General features: G+C 49.6%; 1 protein-coding gene across 1 annotated transcript; it reads right to left on the reverse strand.

The window, feature by feature from the left end:
• Positions 1–3,735: 3,735 nt before the first annotated feature.
• On the reverse strand, positions 3,736–19,087 carry CLPTM1L (CLPTM1 like). The gene is made up of 17 exons (XM_078866585.1): positions 18,769–19,087; positions 15,229–15,329; positions 14,891–15,071; positions 14,632–14,762; positions 14,162–14,237; positions 13,890–14,007; positions 13,312–13,406; positions 12,756–12,840; positions 11,311–11,414; positions 11,081–11,146; positions 10,919–10,969; positions 8,965–9,047; positions 8,619–8,653; positions 8,106–8,161; positions 6,226–6,270; positions 5,560–5,675; positions 3,736–4,360 (listed from the first exon to the last, which is right to left on the reverse strand). Exons 1-17 carry the CDS (start codon positions 18,937–18,939, stop codon positions 4,249–4,251), a joined length of 1,626 nt encoding a protein of 541 aa, XP_078722711.1. The 5' UTR covers positions 18,940–19,087; the 3' UTR covers positions 3,736–4,248.
• Positions 19,088–19,493: the final 406 nt, after the last annotated feature.

Genomic DNA, 19,493 nt, shown 5'->3' on the forward strand with positions numbered 1-19,493 from the left:
TCGCCATGCTGCCCCGACATGTAGAACACGCGAGATGGGATTTAGATCTGATCAGTGTCGACTCTGGACCAGCTAAGGCCCACTGAGCTCTCGCTCTTTTTCAGAAGCTACCTGGCCACAAATGATAGCGAAACGAAGTGGCTTATCACGTGAAAATTTATAGCAGCCAAATACTTTAAACGCATGTTTCTAAAAATGGAGTGAAAAACTGGAGGACCCGGACACAAATCCACGTGATCACGGGAAAAAAACCGCAAACTCCAAAAATACTCACCAGGATTGAGATTGAATCTACGACCTCCTATATACCCGGTGAGGCAGATAACATCTGGCTACCGAGGCGCCCCAAATTCCCAGACACAGCCTTCCGACGCGTGGGTTCCACACATAAGACGTTGGCGTTGGGACATCTGTGCCAAGTATGAAATTAAACGCATTTGTCTCTCATCCGCATGTCTGGGCGTTCCAATCCCGCATCTTGTCCAGTCCCGCGAGCACCAATCCCTCCCCCTGTCCAGGGAGCCTCACCCAACAGGAGCGGCATCCCTTCATCTCCGCTCGTGTTATTCGCATCGCGATGTTCTCATTCCCACAAGCCTCGTCCCTGATCGCCTCTCCTGCATAGGACACACGATCCTCATGTTTATTTTTCACCTTATTCCGCTTGTTTACCCAGAAAAGCCTCTACCGAGTCTCAAGGCTACTTTTGTCGAGGGTCTTGCCAAGTTTTCGCAGTAGGGTGCAACGATTGCTATGCAATTAAGAGTTATGAAAGTAATTCATGTTTCGACATTTTGTACCTTGGCACATAATGGCACGCTTCTACAAAGTCACGGGATCTTTAAGGTCCATTGCGAAGCAGGTGGCATATATTTAATGGGTAAAACACTAGCAGTATTAACCAGACCGGCCGCTGGACTCGAACCGCAAACCTCTGCAGCAAGCGGTGAATGCGCTACCGCTGGGCCACGCCAAAACCTCACCTCATACACAACCTCACCCGAGACATTCTCACCCGATTTCCACCTGACACCATCTCCCCCAAATCATCTCCCCCGAGTCATCTCATCCGAGTCATCTCACCCGAGTGAGTGAGTCCCACCCGAAGAGTCCCACCCGAGTCATCTCACCCGAGGAGTCTCACCCGAGTGAGTGAGTCCCACCCGAGTGAGTCCCACCCGAGTCATCTCACCCGAGGAGTCCCACCCGAGTGAGTGAGTCCCACCCGAGGAGTCCCACCCGAGTCATCTCACCCGAGTGAGTGAGTCCCACCCGAGGAGTCCCACCCGAGTCATCTCACCCGAGTGAGTGAGTCCCACCCGAGGAGTCCCACCCGAGTGAGTCCCACCCGAGGAGTCCCACCCGAGTCATCTCACCCGAGTGAGTGAGTCCCACACGAGGAGTCCCACCCGAGTCATCTCACCCGAGTGAGTGAGTCCCACCCGAGGAGTCCCACCCGAGTGAGTCCCACCCGAGTGAGTCCCACCCGAGTCGTCTCACCTGCACGGTGACCAGTGTGGGGAGCTCCGCAGCAGCAGCAGCCGTTCCTGGGAGCAAGAGCAGCGCGAGTGGACACAGCCGGTCCCCGTCCGTCTCTGCCCTTGTTCCGCACTGCCTCTGTCCCCTCTTATCGCGGCATGCCACACTGTGGCACCTGCCGATCGTAAGTCACGGGCGGACCGGCCGTGTGAGAGGCGGCGCTTTGAGCTCCGCTATCTCTCAGCGCCGCCGTGGCCGTGAAAGCGCAACGACAACGACGACGCGAGAACAAAGACGAGGAGGGCTGCGTGCCTCTTATCAGAGAGGACACGGGGGGAGGGGGGCATCCATCACGACCCCCGCTTTGACAATTCAGTCATCACAGACCGCAAGTGCTGTTAGCGAGCACCTATTGGTGTCATCGATGTCGCCGGACAATTCTCACCGAGTCTCGAGACTCATTTCCAGCCGGGTGGTGGCGGCTCAGCAGTTGAGGACGCGGCTCGCAATGGGAAGTTGCGAGTTCACACGCTGGTTAGGGCTGACTCGGCCCATCACCCGTGCGAGGTCCCACTTTGTGTGGATATAAACAGCCGTTGTCCTGTTATACACATACAGCGGAGTGGACCCTTAACATTCACGGGGATACGTTCTTGGAGAACGGCGCAAATATTAAAACCGCGAATGTTTATGAGGGAAATAAGGTTAAGAGCATAAACACTGAATCACGTAAACTGTCAGTTTAACACGTAGGCTTTCACGACCAATATCATTCATAATAGTTTTTTTGGATTAGATCGTGTAAAAATGTGTCATTAAACCCACCACCACCCGGCACAGCCAATTGGTAAGGTTTGTCACGTCATAGCGAAGAAACTTTCTTAAACGAAGGTTTCTTCGCTCAAGAAGGGCTAACAAGTGACGTCATCACATCTATTCCGAAATGTAAGCAACGAAACAGGATTGTTCCACAAATCAGGCTGTCGCCTGATGATGCTATTTGTAATTACTGGCGAAACGTCGCAATCAGATTGTAAATGTTGTGGCTTGGCTCTCCAACACACCGGTGTGCTGTGCAAGTATACTACATGATACACTACACTACTATACACTACACTACATACTAGTGCTGTTCTAGTATACTACACTATACACTACATACTAGTGCTGTTCTAGTATACTACACTATACACTACACTACATACTAGTGCTGTTCTAGTATACTACACTATATACTAGTGCTGTTCTAGTATACTACACTATACACTACATACTAGTGCTGTACTAGTGACGAATTGGCACGTTCTGTTTACGTGACAACCCTTATTAGTTGGCTGTGTCAGGTGGTGGAGGGTTTAACGACACATTTATATATTTACGCGATATAACCCAAAAAAAACCTCTATTATGCACGTAAACTGTACATACATGTATATATCAATGCATATAGCGTGTAGTATGATTGTGTTATTTAACTTATATAAAACGATTTACATAAACATAAAAAAGTGCAAATATTAATCATAGCTATGAAACAGGACATCGCTGGCGTGTAAACGGTGCGGCAGGTGAAGGCCGACTGAGGGAGAGCGGCGTGGGGGGACGACTTCCGTGCTCTCACGATCCATGCCACTCCCATGCCTCGTCTCCCCACTAATTTCAAATAAAATCACAAATAGTTGTGAATACGAAAAATCGCGATTATAAACCCTGCAAAAATTAAGAGTTTACTATACCCACCACCCCGATTATATAAATGTGGAAACTCCACCACTGACTCAGGGTTGTAAACAGATGAGCACCGTCTTAATGCTCATTTTAGCAGGAAATCACTTTTTGTCCAAATAAAAGTCAGAATTTTGCGTATTGACAGACAACGTAGATCCCGAGACGAGTTCACAAGCCAATTTGCCACCATTGTATCTATGCTCATGTTTCCACACGTAAATATGCAATTAATGCGGAGTTCACATGGAGGAGATTTGGTCAAAAAACAATTACCATTGAGCACACAAATTCGAGAATGGAACCCGGCCACTGGGAGCGTTAATTATGGGGAAAATTAATGCACCACCGCTCCCCATATGTGCACATACAACATACGCATGGACAGCATGCCCACACACCACACAAACAGCACATGCAGTGCATGCACCCATACACAGCTACAACCCCGCATGGCGTGCACTGTGGGAGCAGATTTCACTGCCCAGACACCCACTCCCCATGCAGTCACAATCGCACAATTACTCAAAGCTCTCGGTTTATTGGCAATGTCTGCTTTCATCCATCATTAAAGCATGACAAGACACTCGCTCAAACTAGAAACGCACAGGGATACAGGACGAGGGTTCCGTACATCCCTCGCGCCTACTGCTCCACAAACACGAAGGATCTGTCCGCGCGGCCGGGAAACACTGCTGCATCGGGGTCGCGGCTCGCCCCGCACCCAACTTGCGCACTCCCCGTGCGCTCCCTGCCCATTAAAATGTGACCGCGACGAGCTGGCTTGAGTGGGATGCGCGTGATTCTGTGACGGAATATTAAAAAATAAATAATGGACGCCGATGGCACCGCGGTGGCCGAATTCGATTCCTCGTTCCAACTGCGTTGCGGTGACCTCTCATCATGACCCCCCAGGGCCGAGTCGCGGTGGCACGGCCAGGGTGCGGTGGCCATTACAAACCGGCCAGGGCCGCGTGGCGATTTCGGTAACGCGTCTGTACGACGGGCATCCACGACGATCCTCTGGCGCCAAGCCGAGCGCGGTCACTCGTGCTTGGCTTTGCTCGGCTGCCTCGGCACGGGTTTGCCGGACGCGTCGTCCTCCTCGTAGGAGACTCCAAACTCGTTGGTGCGGGACTTGTCCACGGGGTAGAGCCTGCAGCGATAATGACACCCCCAAACAGCCGTTAGAGGTCGCGAACCCGGCAGGGCAAGATGTCTCTGAACATATTCGTCAGAGTCGGTGGTGACGGCAACAAACACAATCCGTACGACGCAGGGCTCGTGTCCCCCTCTTATTCTGTTTAAATGTTGTGGCTATCGACACTCCCTCCGAGATCAAGTTTAGAGTGTAGAGAGCTGAAGAAGAGACCAGGATGAGCCTCAACTCTTTTTTCACTCAAGTCACAAAAATTACAAAAGCAAAACAAGTATAGCAATGAAGCAACAATGTCTCATCAAAAGCAACTGCGTTGCATGACACATTGAAAATACGACACAAACATACATCAGTGTTAATTAATACATTCCCTATCGCGTGAGTCGGCTTGGGCAGCACATTTTTTGACTGATCGTAGTATAATGACAAAATTAACCATTAAAAAGAAACAGGGTAACCAATTGTACGAATGTGTAAACAGACAAGGATATCCGAGTCAAATGCAACTGCAAGTGAAGTTATGAAGAATCGATATCTCAGCTTAAGATTGTAATTTAGATGGTAGGGTAACCAAGGACATTTTGTAAACGATGGAATTTCAGGTGTCTGTGGAATTAAACAGAATGAGTGAGAACTGCAAGTTTGTATCATTGGTGCAATGCACTTCTCACCAACTCACTTTGACTTTGTTGGGAGGTTCGTATCTCTATCAGGACAGGAGGGGGGTATCTGTGGGTGTTTTACCAAGATACGGCCATCTCTCACACTCTCTGTGGGGAAGGGGGCCCCAATCTGTTCTTGTCTGTGGCTGTGCTGGATCTCCATGGTGGTTTCACCGATTATTTCTGCCGATTGTCACCGCTGATGGTTACTGCACCATCTTCTTTAATAAAAAAACATATACTTTACAATTTGGACAAATCTGATGGTTGCTCCTCCTAGCAGGTTACTGGGTTAGCAACTTACAATTAGACCATAAGACAAAGGTCCCACGACGACCCAAGATCGTGTGCTCTGTTGACCAATCATTATTCAAACACATTTGCAACAAACTCTGTTTTCATTGGCTGAAAGGAGCTCTAAAGTTACTCTATGCCGGCAGAGCCACGACAAGTTTAATCTTGAACTGCAATTACGCCATTTCGAGATTCCTGCGAGTCATTCTGTGTCCAGGTCCTGGGGTCCTCAGCACTCACCATCGCTGATAGAGGTAGATAAGGAAGACAATGTCATCACGGAAACAGGCGAGGCGGTGAGACGTCGGCATGGTGATGATGAAGGCGAAGATGTCATCTATAAATGTGTTGAATGCCTGCAGCGAAGACGGCAAATTGGTCAAGCCAACACACGCACGCACTGCGACACTCGCGACAGACGCGCACCACACTGAATCGTGGAGCACGCGAGAGCAACACAGCCACAATCATAACATGCGCACAGACATTATAACACGCACACACATCAATAATATCACATACACATTATCATAACGCATGTGTACGTTATCATAACATACACACGCACCACAATACACAACACATTTTCATAACACAGATTATCATAATACACGCGCACATACCATAACACTCACATCGTCATAACACATTATCATAACACGCTTTATCTTAACATACACATACTACCCTAACACAAATTATAATAACACGCATATACATCACGTTACGCATACACACGCATCATGTGACAATAACATGCTTACCTCACTATACAAGATCACACACGCATCACTACAATAATACACGTCAACAGACCACTCCCAAACAAAAGTTATTCAACAAATACAGACAAAGCTGCTCCATTTGCTCACGGTGCCCACGTGCTCACGGCGAATTGGCACTCACCTTGTACATGAACGCTCTCCAAGGTAGATGAGCAACAGACTTGAGCTAGAAAGTGCAAAGAAACAATTTAAACACACACACACACGCAGTGTAAACACACACACACAGTGTAAACACACACTCGCAGTGTAAACACACACATGCAGTGTAAACACACACACACAGTGTAAACACACACACAGTGTAAACACACACACAGTGTAAACACACACACAGTGTAAACACACACGCAGTGTAAACACACACACGCAGTGTAAACACACACACAGTGTAAACACACACACAGTGTAAACACACACACAGTGTAAACACACACGCAGTGTAAACACACACACACGCAGTGTAAACACACACACGCAGTGTAAACACACGCAGTGTAAACACACGCAGTGTAAACACACACAGTGTAAACACACACAGTGTAAACACACACAGTGTAAACACACACACACAGTGTAAACAACAACAGCCACAATTGACCACTAAGTGGCGTCACGACAGCGCCGGTGCCAGGCCAGGTGCACTCCGAGGCCACCAAGTGAAGTGTCGAAGGCTCGCTGACAGGAGGGCACAGGACAGACCCAGGTGCCATGGGTTGACCGAGATGACTGGCAGATGCTCCCTACTGTGTCAACTTGCTGTGTTTTAGCCGTCCAGCACTCCACTCGTTGTGTCGTTGCTGTGCCCTCTGCTGTTGTTGGGCGATTGCCTCCAACGTTCCAGCTGCATCCTTCACGAGCCTCCTCCATAGAGGACAATCTTGACACCACTGGTACCAGTCTTCGGTAAGTCCACTCGGCTCCACATCCTCCTGTACCACATTAGTCCATCTCTTCTTCGTGCCGTGCCCACTTAGCTCCCTCTATCCAGCCAAACAGAAGCTGCTTGGTCACACAGGCTACATGACCCAGCTAACGTGGTCTTGGCCTCCGGAGGAGCTCAATCATGAGAATGTGTCCACATCTTTCCAGGATTTGTGAGCTCCTCACATAATCCAGCCTGCTTAAACCCAGGATGGATCGTACGCAGGCCAACCTGAAAGTTTCAAACTGGCGCAGATATTCCATTACACGGATCCACGTTTCAGAAGCAAAGAGAAGGGATGGCATGACTGTGGCCAATAAGACCCGTAGCTTCGTGTGGCGTGACAGACCAGGTAGTTCTGACACAAGTGTTACTCTGCTGACAAAAATATGCCACTTGGCTGATTTGGAACGAGACCTCTACTGCCAAACCGAAGGTGGTCATAGGCACACAACCCAAGTACATAAACTTCTCCACTCCCTTCATAACTGTCCCATCACTCGTAGGGAGTTAAGGGGGTGGAGTATTGGATGATACAAATTACCCATGCAGGTGCTTAGTTTGGGTGGGGATGATGGCGAGTCCCCACCTCTTAGTGGCATGACTCCAGATTCAGCAGCAGGACCTCTAATTCCTTCTCAGTGAGCAGCAACCACTCGATCGTCAGTGTACATGACATGGTTTACCAGTAGGGAGTGATCCCTTGATCGCACCCAGGCATCGATCAGCCTTAAATTTTATCTGTACCAGATAGAAATTCCACTGGTACAGCCATGGAAGGCTTCTCGAACTACGCGGTAGAAGATGATGTGTAAACACACACAATGTACACATGCACACACAGTCTACACACAGATAGACACATTCGCACACAATGTACAAATACCCAGGCACATAAGAAATCGGCAGATAACAGCGCAGGGGGCAAATATGGATTACAAACATGCAGAGGCATGCAGACAGGGGACATGTGAACACAGACCAAACAGGCATGTGGACAGAGAAATGCAGACACAATGACACCATTACATGGACCGGTGGAGTTGGAGAGTGACAGGCACGAAGACGTCTGTTACCTTGTAGTTGACAAAGAGTTGTGGCAGCATGAAGAGAAAGCCAAAGGCATAGATTCCTAGCGAGGGTGGAGGGCACAGGGTAAAACGTGTTAAACCAATACTGGGGACCGTGTTCAGCCTCTGCCTGGCTACGCGTTGCCACTAGTCGAAGTTATTGAGCGGGATTCTCAGGCTCGTGAATTTCAGTTCACAGCTGTAAATCGATGATGGACAACACGTGCCAGAAAATACGCGAGAAAAAGGGGATAACGCCATAACGCAGCATAACGGTGGTGCGATTATCTCACTTGTGCATTCTGGAGGACTTTCCCCCAGTTTACATTGTAAAGGTCACCTTGAGTGCAGTTTAATGTACACAGCCACCACAGGGGACCAATGTAAGGCAGCTTGAAGGATTCCTTGATGAAGTCTGACTAGAGAAGCCACATCAAGGCCACTGGACTTAGCGCTACCTGGGTGCTACCCAGCCAGTCGTCACAAGTGTGGGGTCCATGGAGCCGTGTCGCCACTCACCGTTCACCAGGCTGTTAATCACCCACGAGTACCAGCTGCAAGAGACAGGGAGCAGAGGGGTGGCTGTGAGTACACACGACTGTGAGTACACACTGTCACTCTGTACCGTTCATACAGCGCTTAAACAAATAACGAAAAAAAACAGCTGCTCTGGCCGGGAGGGTGGGAGACTTTCCGGAAGTGCAGCGGCAGATGTCCAAAATAGAAATCATCTGACAAGCCACTCAGGTCACGGCTCGCAGTCAGCTCAGAGCCAGCTGATATTCAACCAAACAAGAGAAGGTCCTTGCCGAGTTGGGGAAATGGGACACGAGGACAGTTACAGGGTAGGGGAGGCCCCCGTCACCTCTTGTGCGAGACGTAGAGGAGCGAGTAGAGCGCCCCACCGGCACACAGCGGGTAGAGGGCGTACGACAGGTAGCGCATCGCCTGCGGAGAGCAGCACACACGCGCCTCCTCCACGATCCGCATGCCACTGCAGGCGAGCTCAATGTAGCTGCTTGTCCTCCAGTCTGACGAGGCTCACAACACTCTTACATAGTCTCTGGCTGCAGAACCGCATTTCCTTGGGAAGATCATGCGTGGGTATAATGCACTTGTGTTATCACAAGTTCAATAAACACACGGATGCAGGGAAATAGCCAGGGCGTGTGCGATGCAGTTCTTCAACTGATGGAAGCAGCCATCGTCGCTGTGGCCAGCAGCTTCCATCGGCTTCTGCAGCCATCGGGCCTCATGTTGCACCCAGAACTCAGGGAGCACCACTTCCATAGTCGTCCATAAGCCAAGCAGGTCGGTCGGTACCACGTGGGACGGTAAATACGTGAGACACCCTTCCTCCTACTGTCATACTCTACAAGGTTTCACATGGCAGTCGAATCTCTTCCTTCCAAAATTATATTACCTATCAAACACACTGTCATTTTTCTTGACAACATGTGCCATAGTTGCTATTACTACTATAATGAGCCAAGAACGTCTGTTTGTGTGTAACGCGCGTGACGTCACTCCACATGCCACCACCCCCACCCCCATCATTAATATTCATGAGCGGGTGGATTTTTACACTCCCGCAGGTCGAGCGGAAATACATTATTTTTTTGCAAATTAAAGTCACTTTAAGTTTGACGTTTCTTTATTGAAAGTGAATCTAATAAATAATTCTATGCAGCAACAAAGTGGATTTGGTGTCTTTATTTATTTCTTCAGCACTTGAGACAAAAGGTAAGTCTCATTTATGCTTCTACATTATGGTAAAATAGACATTTCTCGGTGATTTTCCAGATATTGTATCGAATTACAATTTATTTCAACCCCAGCGACTGAAAGCAGAAGAGAATAAAGTATCAGAACTGCGAATTTGATCAAATTGAAGGTCAGTTATATACTGTGCTACAGTGACATGAAGTGAGGTGTTTTATGACGTAGTTTAGTGCCAGATTCATTGCCATTAAATTTACACAAGATACAATTATATTCTGCTCTATTTTTTCGTAAATATTACAGCTTCCGTCCTAGGACGGGCAAACAAGCTAGTTATAAATCTTGACTTAAAGCGTTCGTGACTGCAGGAATTCATATTCTTTGGGTCTTTCGGTAAAGCCACGTAGATATAAAAATAATCAAAATCACAACGTTTCGATCGCAACACAAGCAATCGTCATCAGGTGAAATAATATATGGTGGAGGAGCTGCTGAGGCAGGATGTTATAAAGGTTTGAGATGGGTGTAGCCCAAGGGTAAGTGGGCAGGGCTCGAGATGAAATTTGCATGTAAATGTGAGATCGGAGAGCTGAGCCATACCGACGACGACGACGCTGTGGGCGTGGCCATTGTATTGTGAGAGATTAGCATGTCAATGTAAGCTATTTGCATGCAAATGTAAAATCGTAGAGAGCTCGGCAAGAGCGACCGCCACATCGAGGAAAACGAGCAATGATAGCTGTGTTAGTGAATGTAACTCAGAGAGTCGAAAATAACCGCTAACATAGGCAGGTAAGAAGGCAACATCACAGCCAGTTATGACCTAAACTGGTTAATAACGCCCTTCCAATGATTGCTCAGTTTGTACCCATCTTTACCGAAAGACCCAAAGAATAAGCAAGTTATATATACCTAGTGACATTGCTATTATAGTCATGATCTAGAGATAAAATATTTAAAATAACTGTCAGCATGTGACCCTGGGTGGTACCGTTGAGCCATATCTGAATGAATGGCTCAAGGCTCAGGCTAAGAGTGCAGCTGGGAACCAAAATGTCTCTTTACTGCAGTACCACACAGACTTCCCACGGTCTCACCTGAGAGTCAAACTCATCCGTCTTTCTCTCTGAAGACGACGAGGGCCCTACCTGCACACACACACGACATCAAGAGCGTTGAAGCCTCTAATTCGCCACCACTTTCCTGGCAGTGCGGTCTAAAGCCCAGTCGCTTCCCTTGCAGCAAAACGCTGTGACTACCTCCACTTTGGGCAGCCAGCCACGCCACGTGAGCTTGAGCTTGAAAGCCTTGGTCACTTTCCAGACCTGCGGCCAGAGAAAGCAGAGGGAGGTCGGGGTGAGAAGAGAGCCGGTTGCAATGCACACAGCTGCTTGCCACAAGCAACGACCGTTTGGCTCCACAGTTGTACGCTCAAATGGAGTCCACGATCCTAAAGTGCGTGTCCCGCGGTGACCCCGTCAGCAGGCACCTCGATGATCGTCCCGATGCCGGCTGGCAGCAGCAGCAGCACGCTGGAGCGCTCATCCACGAGGAAAAGGAAGATGACCACAGTGCTGAAGCATCTCCATAGCACTGCACAAATACACGCACACACACACACAACAACTACAGGTAGTGCTCTACTTACGATGGAGATGCGTTACGACGACCCCATCGTAAGTCAAAAATATCGTAAGTCGAAGATGGCCTAGCCTACCCGGAGTCTTAAAGAATGGTGATAATTTAGCAAAACAGAGCAATTTACAGTACCGTACTGTATAAACTATATACTTATGTAATTATTAATTACAATACTGTATTGCACAGTAAAATGTTAAAGAAAAAACAAGGTAAATTCTTAGCCGACCTATATGACCTGCAATTTAATAGAAAGTTTTTTCAGGAAACAACCATATCTGCTCTAAAAACTTTTAACATGCATTGAACGTATCGTGACGTATCGTGCTAACCCTAAAATGAAATTGCTAAAGCTACGTATCATACATACAATGTTGTCGTATCGCCATCGTAAGATCGAAATATCGTAAGTCGGACCATCGTAACTCGGGGACTATCTGTATATACACATACACTAAGAGACATGCACGCACACACGCACACACGCACACACATAGACACCTGCACGCAGGCATGCACATGTCTACACACACCCATATGCAGGCATGAACAGAAATGCAGAATCATGTACACACACAAAAACAAAGATCCCCTCTATAGCCTTGACAAACTGTTGGGGCAAGTGCTATTAGCGAGCACCTATGGAAGACCAGCATGGCACACGAGGGGGTGGTTGGTGAGCACCACAACCGGCCGCCTTTGTCTCCCAAGTGGTGAAGTTTTTATATATGTCAGACTCGGTACTCATTTGAGGCTGAGTCGAACTAGGAGAGGCCCACGATCGGTTCAGATAATCATCACTGGTGTTGGCCATGAGCGGGAATTTAACTCGGGTGCGCCGGGTTCATAGCGCAGCGAGATCACACACAAAGTTTTAATACTAAAGTAGCGAGGTCCACAGGTTTTAGCAGTACTACCATCGTGATATTTGCCCATTACCGGGACGAAATACAAACACCGCTGTGGTCTGTGCAGTAATCTTCATCTCACCATGAGAGGGGAGCCCATAGTGATGGAGCTGCTGTGCTGTTCTATTCTTGCGTATGGCAGCAACATGTTGAGGGATTAGATGCCAATGTTGAGGTCTGCTAGCAGTGGTGAGAGGGCTTCATAAGAGAGTTTGTATAGCTTTGCTATTCCTCCATTGAAGGGGTGCAGATTACAATGGTTGACTATACGGTTCATAAATGTGCTCGTCACAGAACGGTGTGGACAGCGTTTTGGGAAATCCCTTGGCAGGGGAAGCAGTCAGCTGCGCCACAGAATGTGCGAGTCGAGGGGTACAGAGAGACTCACCCACGCGGGCAGACATCCCCACCATGTCGCGCTTGCTCTGCCAGAAGCTGATGTCGTTTTTGAAAGCCAGGAAATCAAACAGCAGCTACACGGGATCCCAATACATAACACCCGTGTCACAATGCATCATAACACACACATCACAACACGTCACACAATGCATATCACAATGCATCATAACAAATATATCACAATGTATCCAAACATACACAGCATCATAACACACACATCACACACACATCATAATATAGTGAACACACATCATAATGCATCATAACACACAGCAAAACATAATCCACGCGTCACATACAACACACATCACACCACATCATAACATGCACAGCAAACGGATTATAACACACAGCCCCATACCACATAAATGACACAGTATAACACAGCCTCATAACACACATCACAGCTTTATAAAACACACAGCAACACCCCAGAATACAAACATTACACAGCATAATACACACCGAGCACACAAAACGCGGCATACGCAGTGTCCATATCGCGGCACACACACACACAAGGGGGAGGGGAGGGAGATACTCACGTGGAAGGCGGCCACGAGGAAGGTGAGACCCAGGAAGTAGAGATTTGTGTCGGCGAAGATCCCCTTCACCTCGTCCACATCCTTCTCCGTGAAGCCTACGGAAGGGGCCGGTTACATCGACTTAAAACGTGAACTCGCACTTGCAAACTGAACCGCGGAAGTATTTTGTTCAGCGGAGCGATCCTCTGCGAGATGTAATGCGTTAGCCTCGCGCGGAGAATTAGTTTGTATGTGTGTGAGAGTATGTGTGAAAGTGAGTTTGTGAGGAGTGGTAGTGCAGCGGTCAGCATGGCGTGCTATGAACTCGGCGACCCGAGTTCGATTCCTGCTCACGGCCACCACCAAGTGAAAATTATCTGAACAGGTCCTGGGCCTATCCTAGGTCGACTCAACCTCAAATGAATACCTTGCGCGATATATAAAAACTTCGCCACTAGGGAGAAAAAGGCGGCCGGGGGTGGTGCTCACCACCCACCCCCTCGTGTGCCATGCTGGCCTTCATAGATGCTCGCTAATGGCACTTGCCCCAACAGTCTGTTAAGGCTATAGGGGGGATCTTTGTATTTGTGTGCACGGACCCAGTTGCTGCAGGGACTCAATGGCGTGCTGCATGTGCAGCCATAGACGCAGGCGGCTCAGGGAGATGGGGCTGAAGTGCACCGACAGGGGCAGCATGCCCACGCTGCTCTGCACAACCTGAGGAGACACCCACAAGTGCTTGTAGAATTTGAGAATCCCACACAACGAAACCAATCACACTGTGGTATATAAAACCAGGGTGTGGTGTAGGGATCTGCTCCCCATCCCAGTGTGATGCCAGGAGGGTTATCCCAGCTGAATGTGTACATACAACAAGATCTTTTATGCGGTTGCTCAGCTCATCCACGTAGAGAATAGGCAGGTAGTGGTGTTTGTCTCGAGGTGACCTGGAACAACAGCGCAGACGCAGCACACACATGTTTGTGCATGATTGCTGTTATCTCTACTGCTTCTTCCTCCCCACGACGTGACCAATGGTAACCAGTCTGCATTGATTCCATTCATAAAATCCATTCTCTTACTTCTATTGTGGTGAATGTTGCAGCTCTCTTGCCAACACGAGTGAGTCACACAGCCCCATCAAACGCAGGGAACCAAATAGGGCAATTGATTCGGCACCCGCTACTCGAAGCATTAATCCTGAGCGTAAGATTCTAGTTTACTCAATAAATCACTGCACTGTTACACACCCAATGTGAATAGAACACACTCCAGTGCACACGTGAGCACAACGCATACACACACACACATGCGTGCGCGTGGCCGTGCACTGCCTCTCACTTGGTGAAGTATGGCATGAGCTCGGCAGGCACAGCGCGCGGGTCCAGGGAGACAGCGTCGGCCATTACGGAGAGCGTGAGCTGCGAGCGCCAATGAGTGACCGGGTCCTCTCTGGGTGCTGCTTGTGCCGACTGGGGGAGTCATGGCAAGAGGGCACTCACTCACCCACCGGTGATGCAGCGAGGGTATGTGGTGAGGGCACACGGAAGTGGTAATGTGTGCATGTGGAATGCCCGAGTACGACACAGGCGGCGCTCACCTCATTGCGGGTCACGAGGTTGACCACGTCGGGCCGCGGCACCATGTGCGTGGTGAGCATCGCCACCCCGTGCACCGCTTGCTCGTCCTGCCAGGGCAGCTCCCCGGCACGATGTACAAACACGTGCGCGAACAGGCTGCCGTTGCTGCGCGTGCGCACGGGCAGACTCACGTTCACCTCCCTGCACGCCGCAGACACGCGTGGTGTCGGCGTGATGCGGCACTCCGAGACAATGGAGCGAGGGCTTGGTCAGCGCCGCGTTGCTCAGGTGCCCTGGCCGTCACAGTAATAAACGAGTTTTCCTGCACGTGCCTCACGTTTACCCCCAGTGACCGCACCTGTGGGACGAGGAATGCACGTCCAAGGGGTCGATGTTCAGGGCGAAGTGAAGGCTGCTCACTCGCCTCACGCTCTGCTCCAGGGCTGTATATACGCTGAGCTGTGAGACACAGAAACACCTCCGTCTCACCCACATATCACACACCTCCCAGTCTCACCCACGCCTTCCTATCTCATTCACGCCTTCCTATCCCACACACCAACCAATCTCACCCACACCTTCCTATCCCACACACACCTACCATTCTCACCCACCTACCAATCTCACACACCTCCCAGTCTCACCCACGCCTTCCTATCCCACCCACACCTATCTCACACACCTCCCAGTCTCACCTACAACCGCCATTCGCCACTAAGTTGCATTACCGTCACCTCGGCACTTGTGCCAGGCTAGGTGCATCTTGGGGCCGTGTGACATGTCGAAGGCTCGCTAGCAGTCACGGGACAGATCCACGTGTTATGGGTTAACTTACCATGCCAAATAATCTAACCCCAAGCAGTTATCACTCTGCTATGCAGTGCACACAATCGGCCGATGTTGGAATCCTGCTGCTGTCAAATCTGGGGTGGAGCCCCCAACTTTTGCAACCGATATAATTCAGAGTAGAGCAGTCGTAGTGATTGAATATCCTGCACTCACTCTTCCATGACTACTACAGCTACCTCTCGTTTTACACGGGGGTTGTGTAAATTAAACAGAAATTTCCATAAGAAATAAAGTGGTTGGGGAGATCACGCTATCAAACCTCATTCTAACGTCTACATATTTCACTGGTTACAGTAACATATTTACAATACTACCATACGTCTATAAAGATAGTAACAGCCTATTTAAAGAAATACTTTTTTAAGTTAAACTAAAAGATGTTTAACACGTAGTGAGATGCTTGAGTGTGGTGGTGTACTCAGTGCCGGATTAAGCTCGTGCGAAAGCTTTCAAATTCACCATGGAAGTGGAAAAGGATGGCAAGTTAACATTCCTGGATGTTTTGATCGAGAAGAGACCTGATGGCTCGTTGGGACATTCTGTCTACAGGAAAGCCACCCACACGAATGCCTATCTAAAAAGCCTGACTCCCACCACCATCCAGCCAAGAAGAATTCCCTCATAAAAACACTACACCATAGGGCCCATTGCATCTCCGACCAGCACCACCTAGCCAGTGAGTTGGAGCACGTACACCAAGCCCTCAGGATGAATGGACATTCTGACCATACAATCCGCAAAGCTGTCTCCCCAGCCATGGGGAGACAGCCATCTGAGGACCCATTCAAAACCATCACCTTGCCATACATAGCAGGGGTTACCAAAAACATTTCCAAAATCTTAAACAAACACAAGGTCCAGGTTCGTTTCAACACAGTACACAAAATCCGTGATTTGATCCCATCTGTAAAGGAAGTGATTCCTGACATGCAATATCCTGGTGTCTACAAACTAAGTTGTGGCTGCGGCAGCAGTTACATTGAGGAAACGTAACGACGTCTCGGACCGCGTTCGTGAACACAAGGCAGATCTAAAGCACGGTAGAACCAATACCTCTACCGTTGCTGATCATTGTTTTAATGCTGTGGGCACACACAATATTGATTTTTCCAAGACGAAGGTACTCTGCAAACCCACTGGCTATCATCAGAGATTTGTTCATGAAGCCATCCAGATATATAAACACGGACACAACTTCAGCCGAGAAGATGGGGACAAATTGAGCAATCAATGGAAGGACGTGATTAACCAGGTAAAGTCTTAACCTGCTGTGATGTCTCCATCCTTCCTGCGATTTTAGCGGACTCTCTGAGTTGCATTACTAGGTTGGATGTCTTTGTATTGACGGGCTGGATGTCCTTCTAGCTTGTGCACCAGATCTTATTTATTCATGATGTACTTGCAAAAAAATCCGCAGATTACCTGCTGGATCTCATCTGTTTCAAAGAACAAATTTGACCTAAGGTCTACACTCATTTACCAACTTCATATTCCCTATTGCCGTACATATACTGGAGGAAGGGCCTTTGCTATTGATGCCCCCAGGGTCTGGAATGCTGTTGCCAATAAATTGACACTTGAGTCACTACCCATGAGATCTTCACTCAAAACTGCTCTAGAGGAGTTGCACACCCCTAGCTGCCAGTGCTATTCAGTGGCCTAAAATAAAATGTTTAGCTCCGGATGATCACTACAAAGTATGACCTGTGTTTTGATTTAGTGTGCTGATCTTAAAGGTGTATTGAAAAATTATAATACTCCTATTGATGTTCCTGCTGTTGCGGAGTGGCTCATCCAGCCAGCTATGGCTGCAAGGTTTTGGTAGTACATGTTTATGCCATTTATTGTGAAAATTCCGTCACAGTTCCTATGATTGCTTTTTCATTGCTTTCATGGCCTTATTTTGATTTCTAAAAGTGTATTGGTTTAGCCATGTTTGTTTGTTGTAGTACAGAGTTAGACTGATGGCCTTAATCTAAGTTGTCTTGTGGTTGTTGTTGTTGTTTGACTTGCATCCCACTGGGATTTTTGCACACAGCGTTGGTGTACGGTGTTTTTTCTGCAATATTTTGCTGTCTTTTCTTGGATTTTCTGTTTGCACTTAGTCACATATTTACTTTAAGATGTTTTTTGTTCATGTTTTTGTTTTTTGTTTGTTGCGGTTGCACCCGATTCAAGAGCCGAATGGCTCACAGGGCTATACCTAATAAATGAACTTGAAACTTGAAAACCACCACACGGCACTCCACCTCCACCGCACGGCACTCACCCACCACCACACAGCACTCACCACCACCACTCCACCACCACACAGAACTCCACCACACTCCACCACCTCCACCACCACACAGCACTCACCCACCACCACACAGCACTCCACCACCACCACCACTCCACCACCACCACACAGAACTCCACCACACTCCACCACCACCACCACCACCACACAGCACTCCACCACCACCACCACCACACTCCACCACACGGCACTCCACCTCAACCACACGGCACTCACCCACCCGGCCTCCACGGGATGTCACGACACTCATTGCCTCGCACAGCTCCAGTTTAACATTCTCTCTCTTTCCCCAGCCTGTAGAACCCTGCCCTTGCTACATTCATAAAACGTCGAATCTATAACGTTCATACTGCTGTTTGTTGCTGGCCGCTTGGCGTTCTGGGCCCTTAGGTCCGTACGGGCTCGGGGACGACTAACGACACCACGCGTGTGGCACTGCGATGTCGGAGCAGCGCCGAGCCCGGCACAGCAGCCGTGCCGGGCCCGGCACTGCAGCCGTGCCCTGATGAAGACTGCGGCGCCCTGCGCTGACAGCGTCTGAGAGAAGCCCGCAAAGTGTCGCTCGCGTCAGAGGCTCATCGATGAGCACTGCCCAGCGATCGATCTTCCCACTTGGCCCGACACCCAACGCGTCCCTTGGGCCGTCGTTCACACGACTCTAGCGGCCGGCGGCCCCGAATCAAATGGAGTGGCCAGGAGACTCGACCCCGTCCCCCGCCCCGGGATCGCAGTCGCCCCGAGGCTCCGCACCTGCAGGCGCGGCGCGGGCTCTGCGTGCAGCGCCGAGGTGACGCACTGGGGGCCCGCGCCACACGGCTCCGTGTAGAGGACCCCGTGCAGGACGTAGGCGATGTTCGCGAGGTACGCGACGAACGCCACCACCGCCAGCGTCGTCAGCGAGGGCAGCCGCAGAGCCGGCATGGTCCCCGGGCGAGGGAACTCGAGAATATCGAGAATATCGTGGGGGTGGGGGGGGACGACGACTCCTCAGGAGGCTCGACTCCGGGCCTCGGGGAAGCAAAAGGAGCTCCCTCACCGCTCCCTCGAACCGCACTTCCGGATGAGCGCCGCTGCCACGAGCTCGCCTCCCATTGGGCCGCGACCACCACAAGCCACGCCCCCTTCACGCGCTCGACCAATTGCGCGTCGCCTTCCCGAGGCACGTCAGAGGCCTCGCACGTGATTGGCCAAGCCGCCACCACTCCCCCCTCCTCTTGGACGTGAGGGTCTGGTCAGGAAGTGGCGGCGCGCAGCTGCTTGGGTCCACGTGTAAGCCTCTGCCCCCGTCATAGTAACGGTCCCAGTACACGCACAGTGGGTCTGGATTCAGGTTATGCTGTCACATGCACGTCTGAGTTTAACATCCGTACGAAAACACTGCAGTCCAGTAGTGCCATACACCAATTGCACTGTGCGACTGAACATTCAACCCAATTATGGACTATTTACCGCAACCCACTCTGGTCTGCGCTTAA

Source organism: Lampetra fluviatilis, chromosome 22, assembly GCF_964198595.1.
Source record: "Lampetra fluviatilis chromosome 22, kcLamFluv1.1, whole genome shotgun sequence".
Classification (NCBI taxonomy): domain Eukaryota; kingdom Metazoa; phylum Chordata; class Hyperoartia; order Petromyzontiformes; family Petromyzontidae; genus Lampetra; species Lampetra fluviatilis.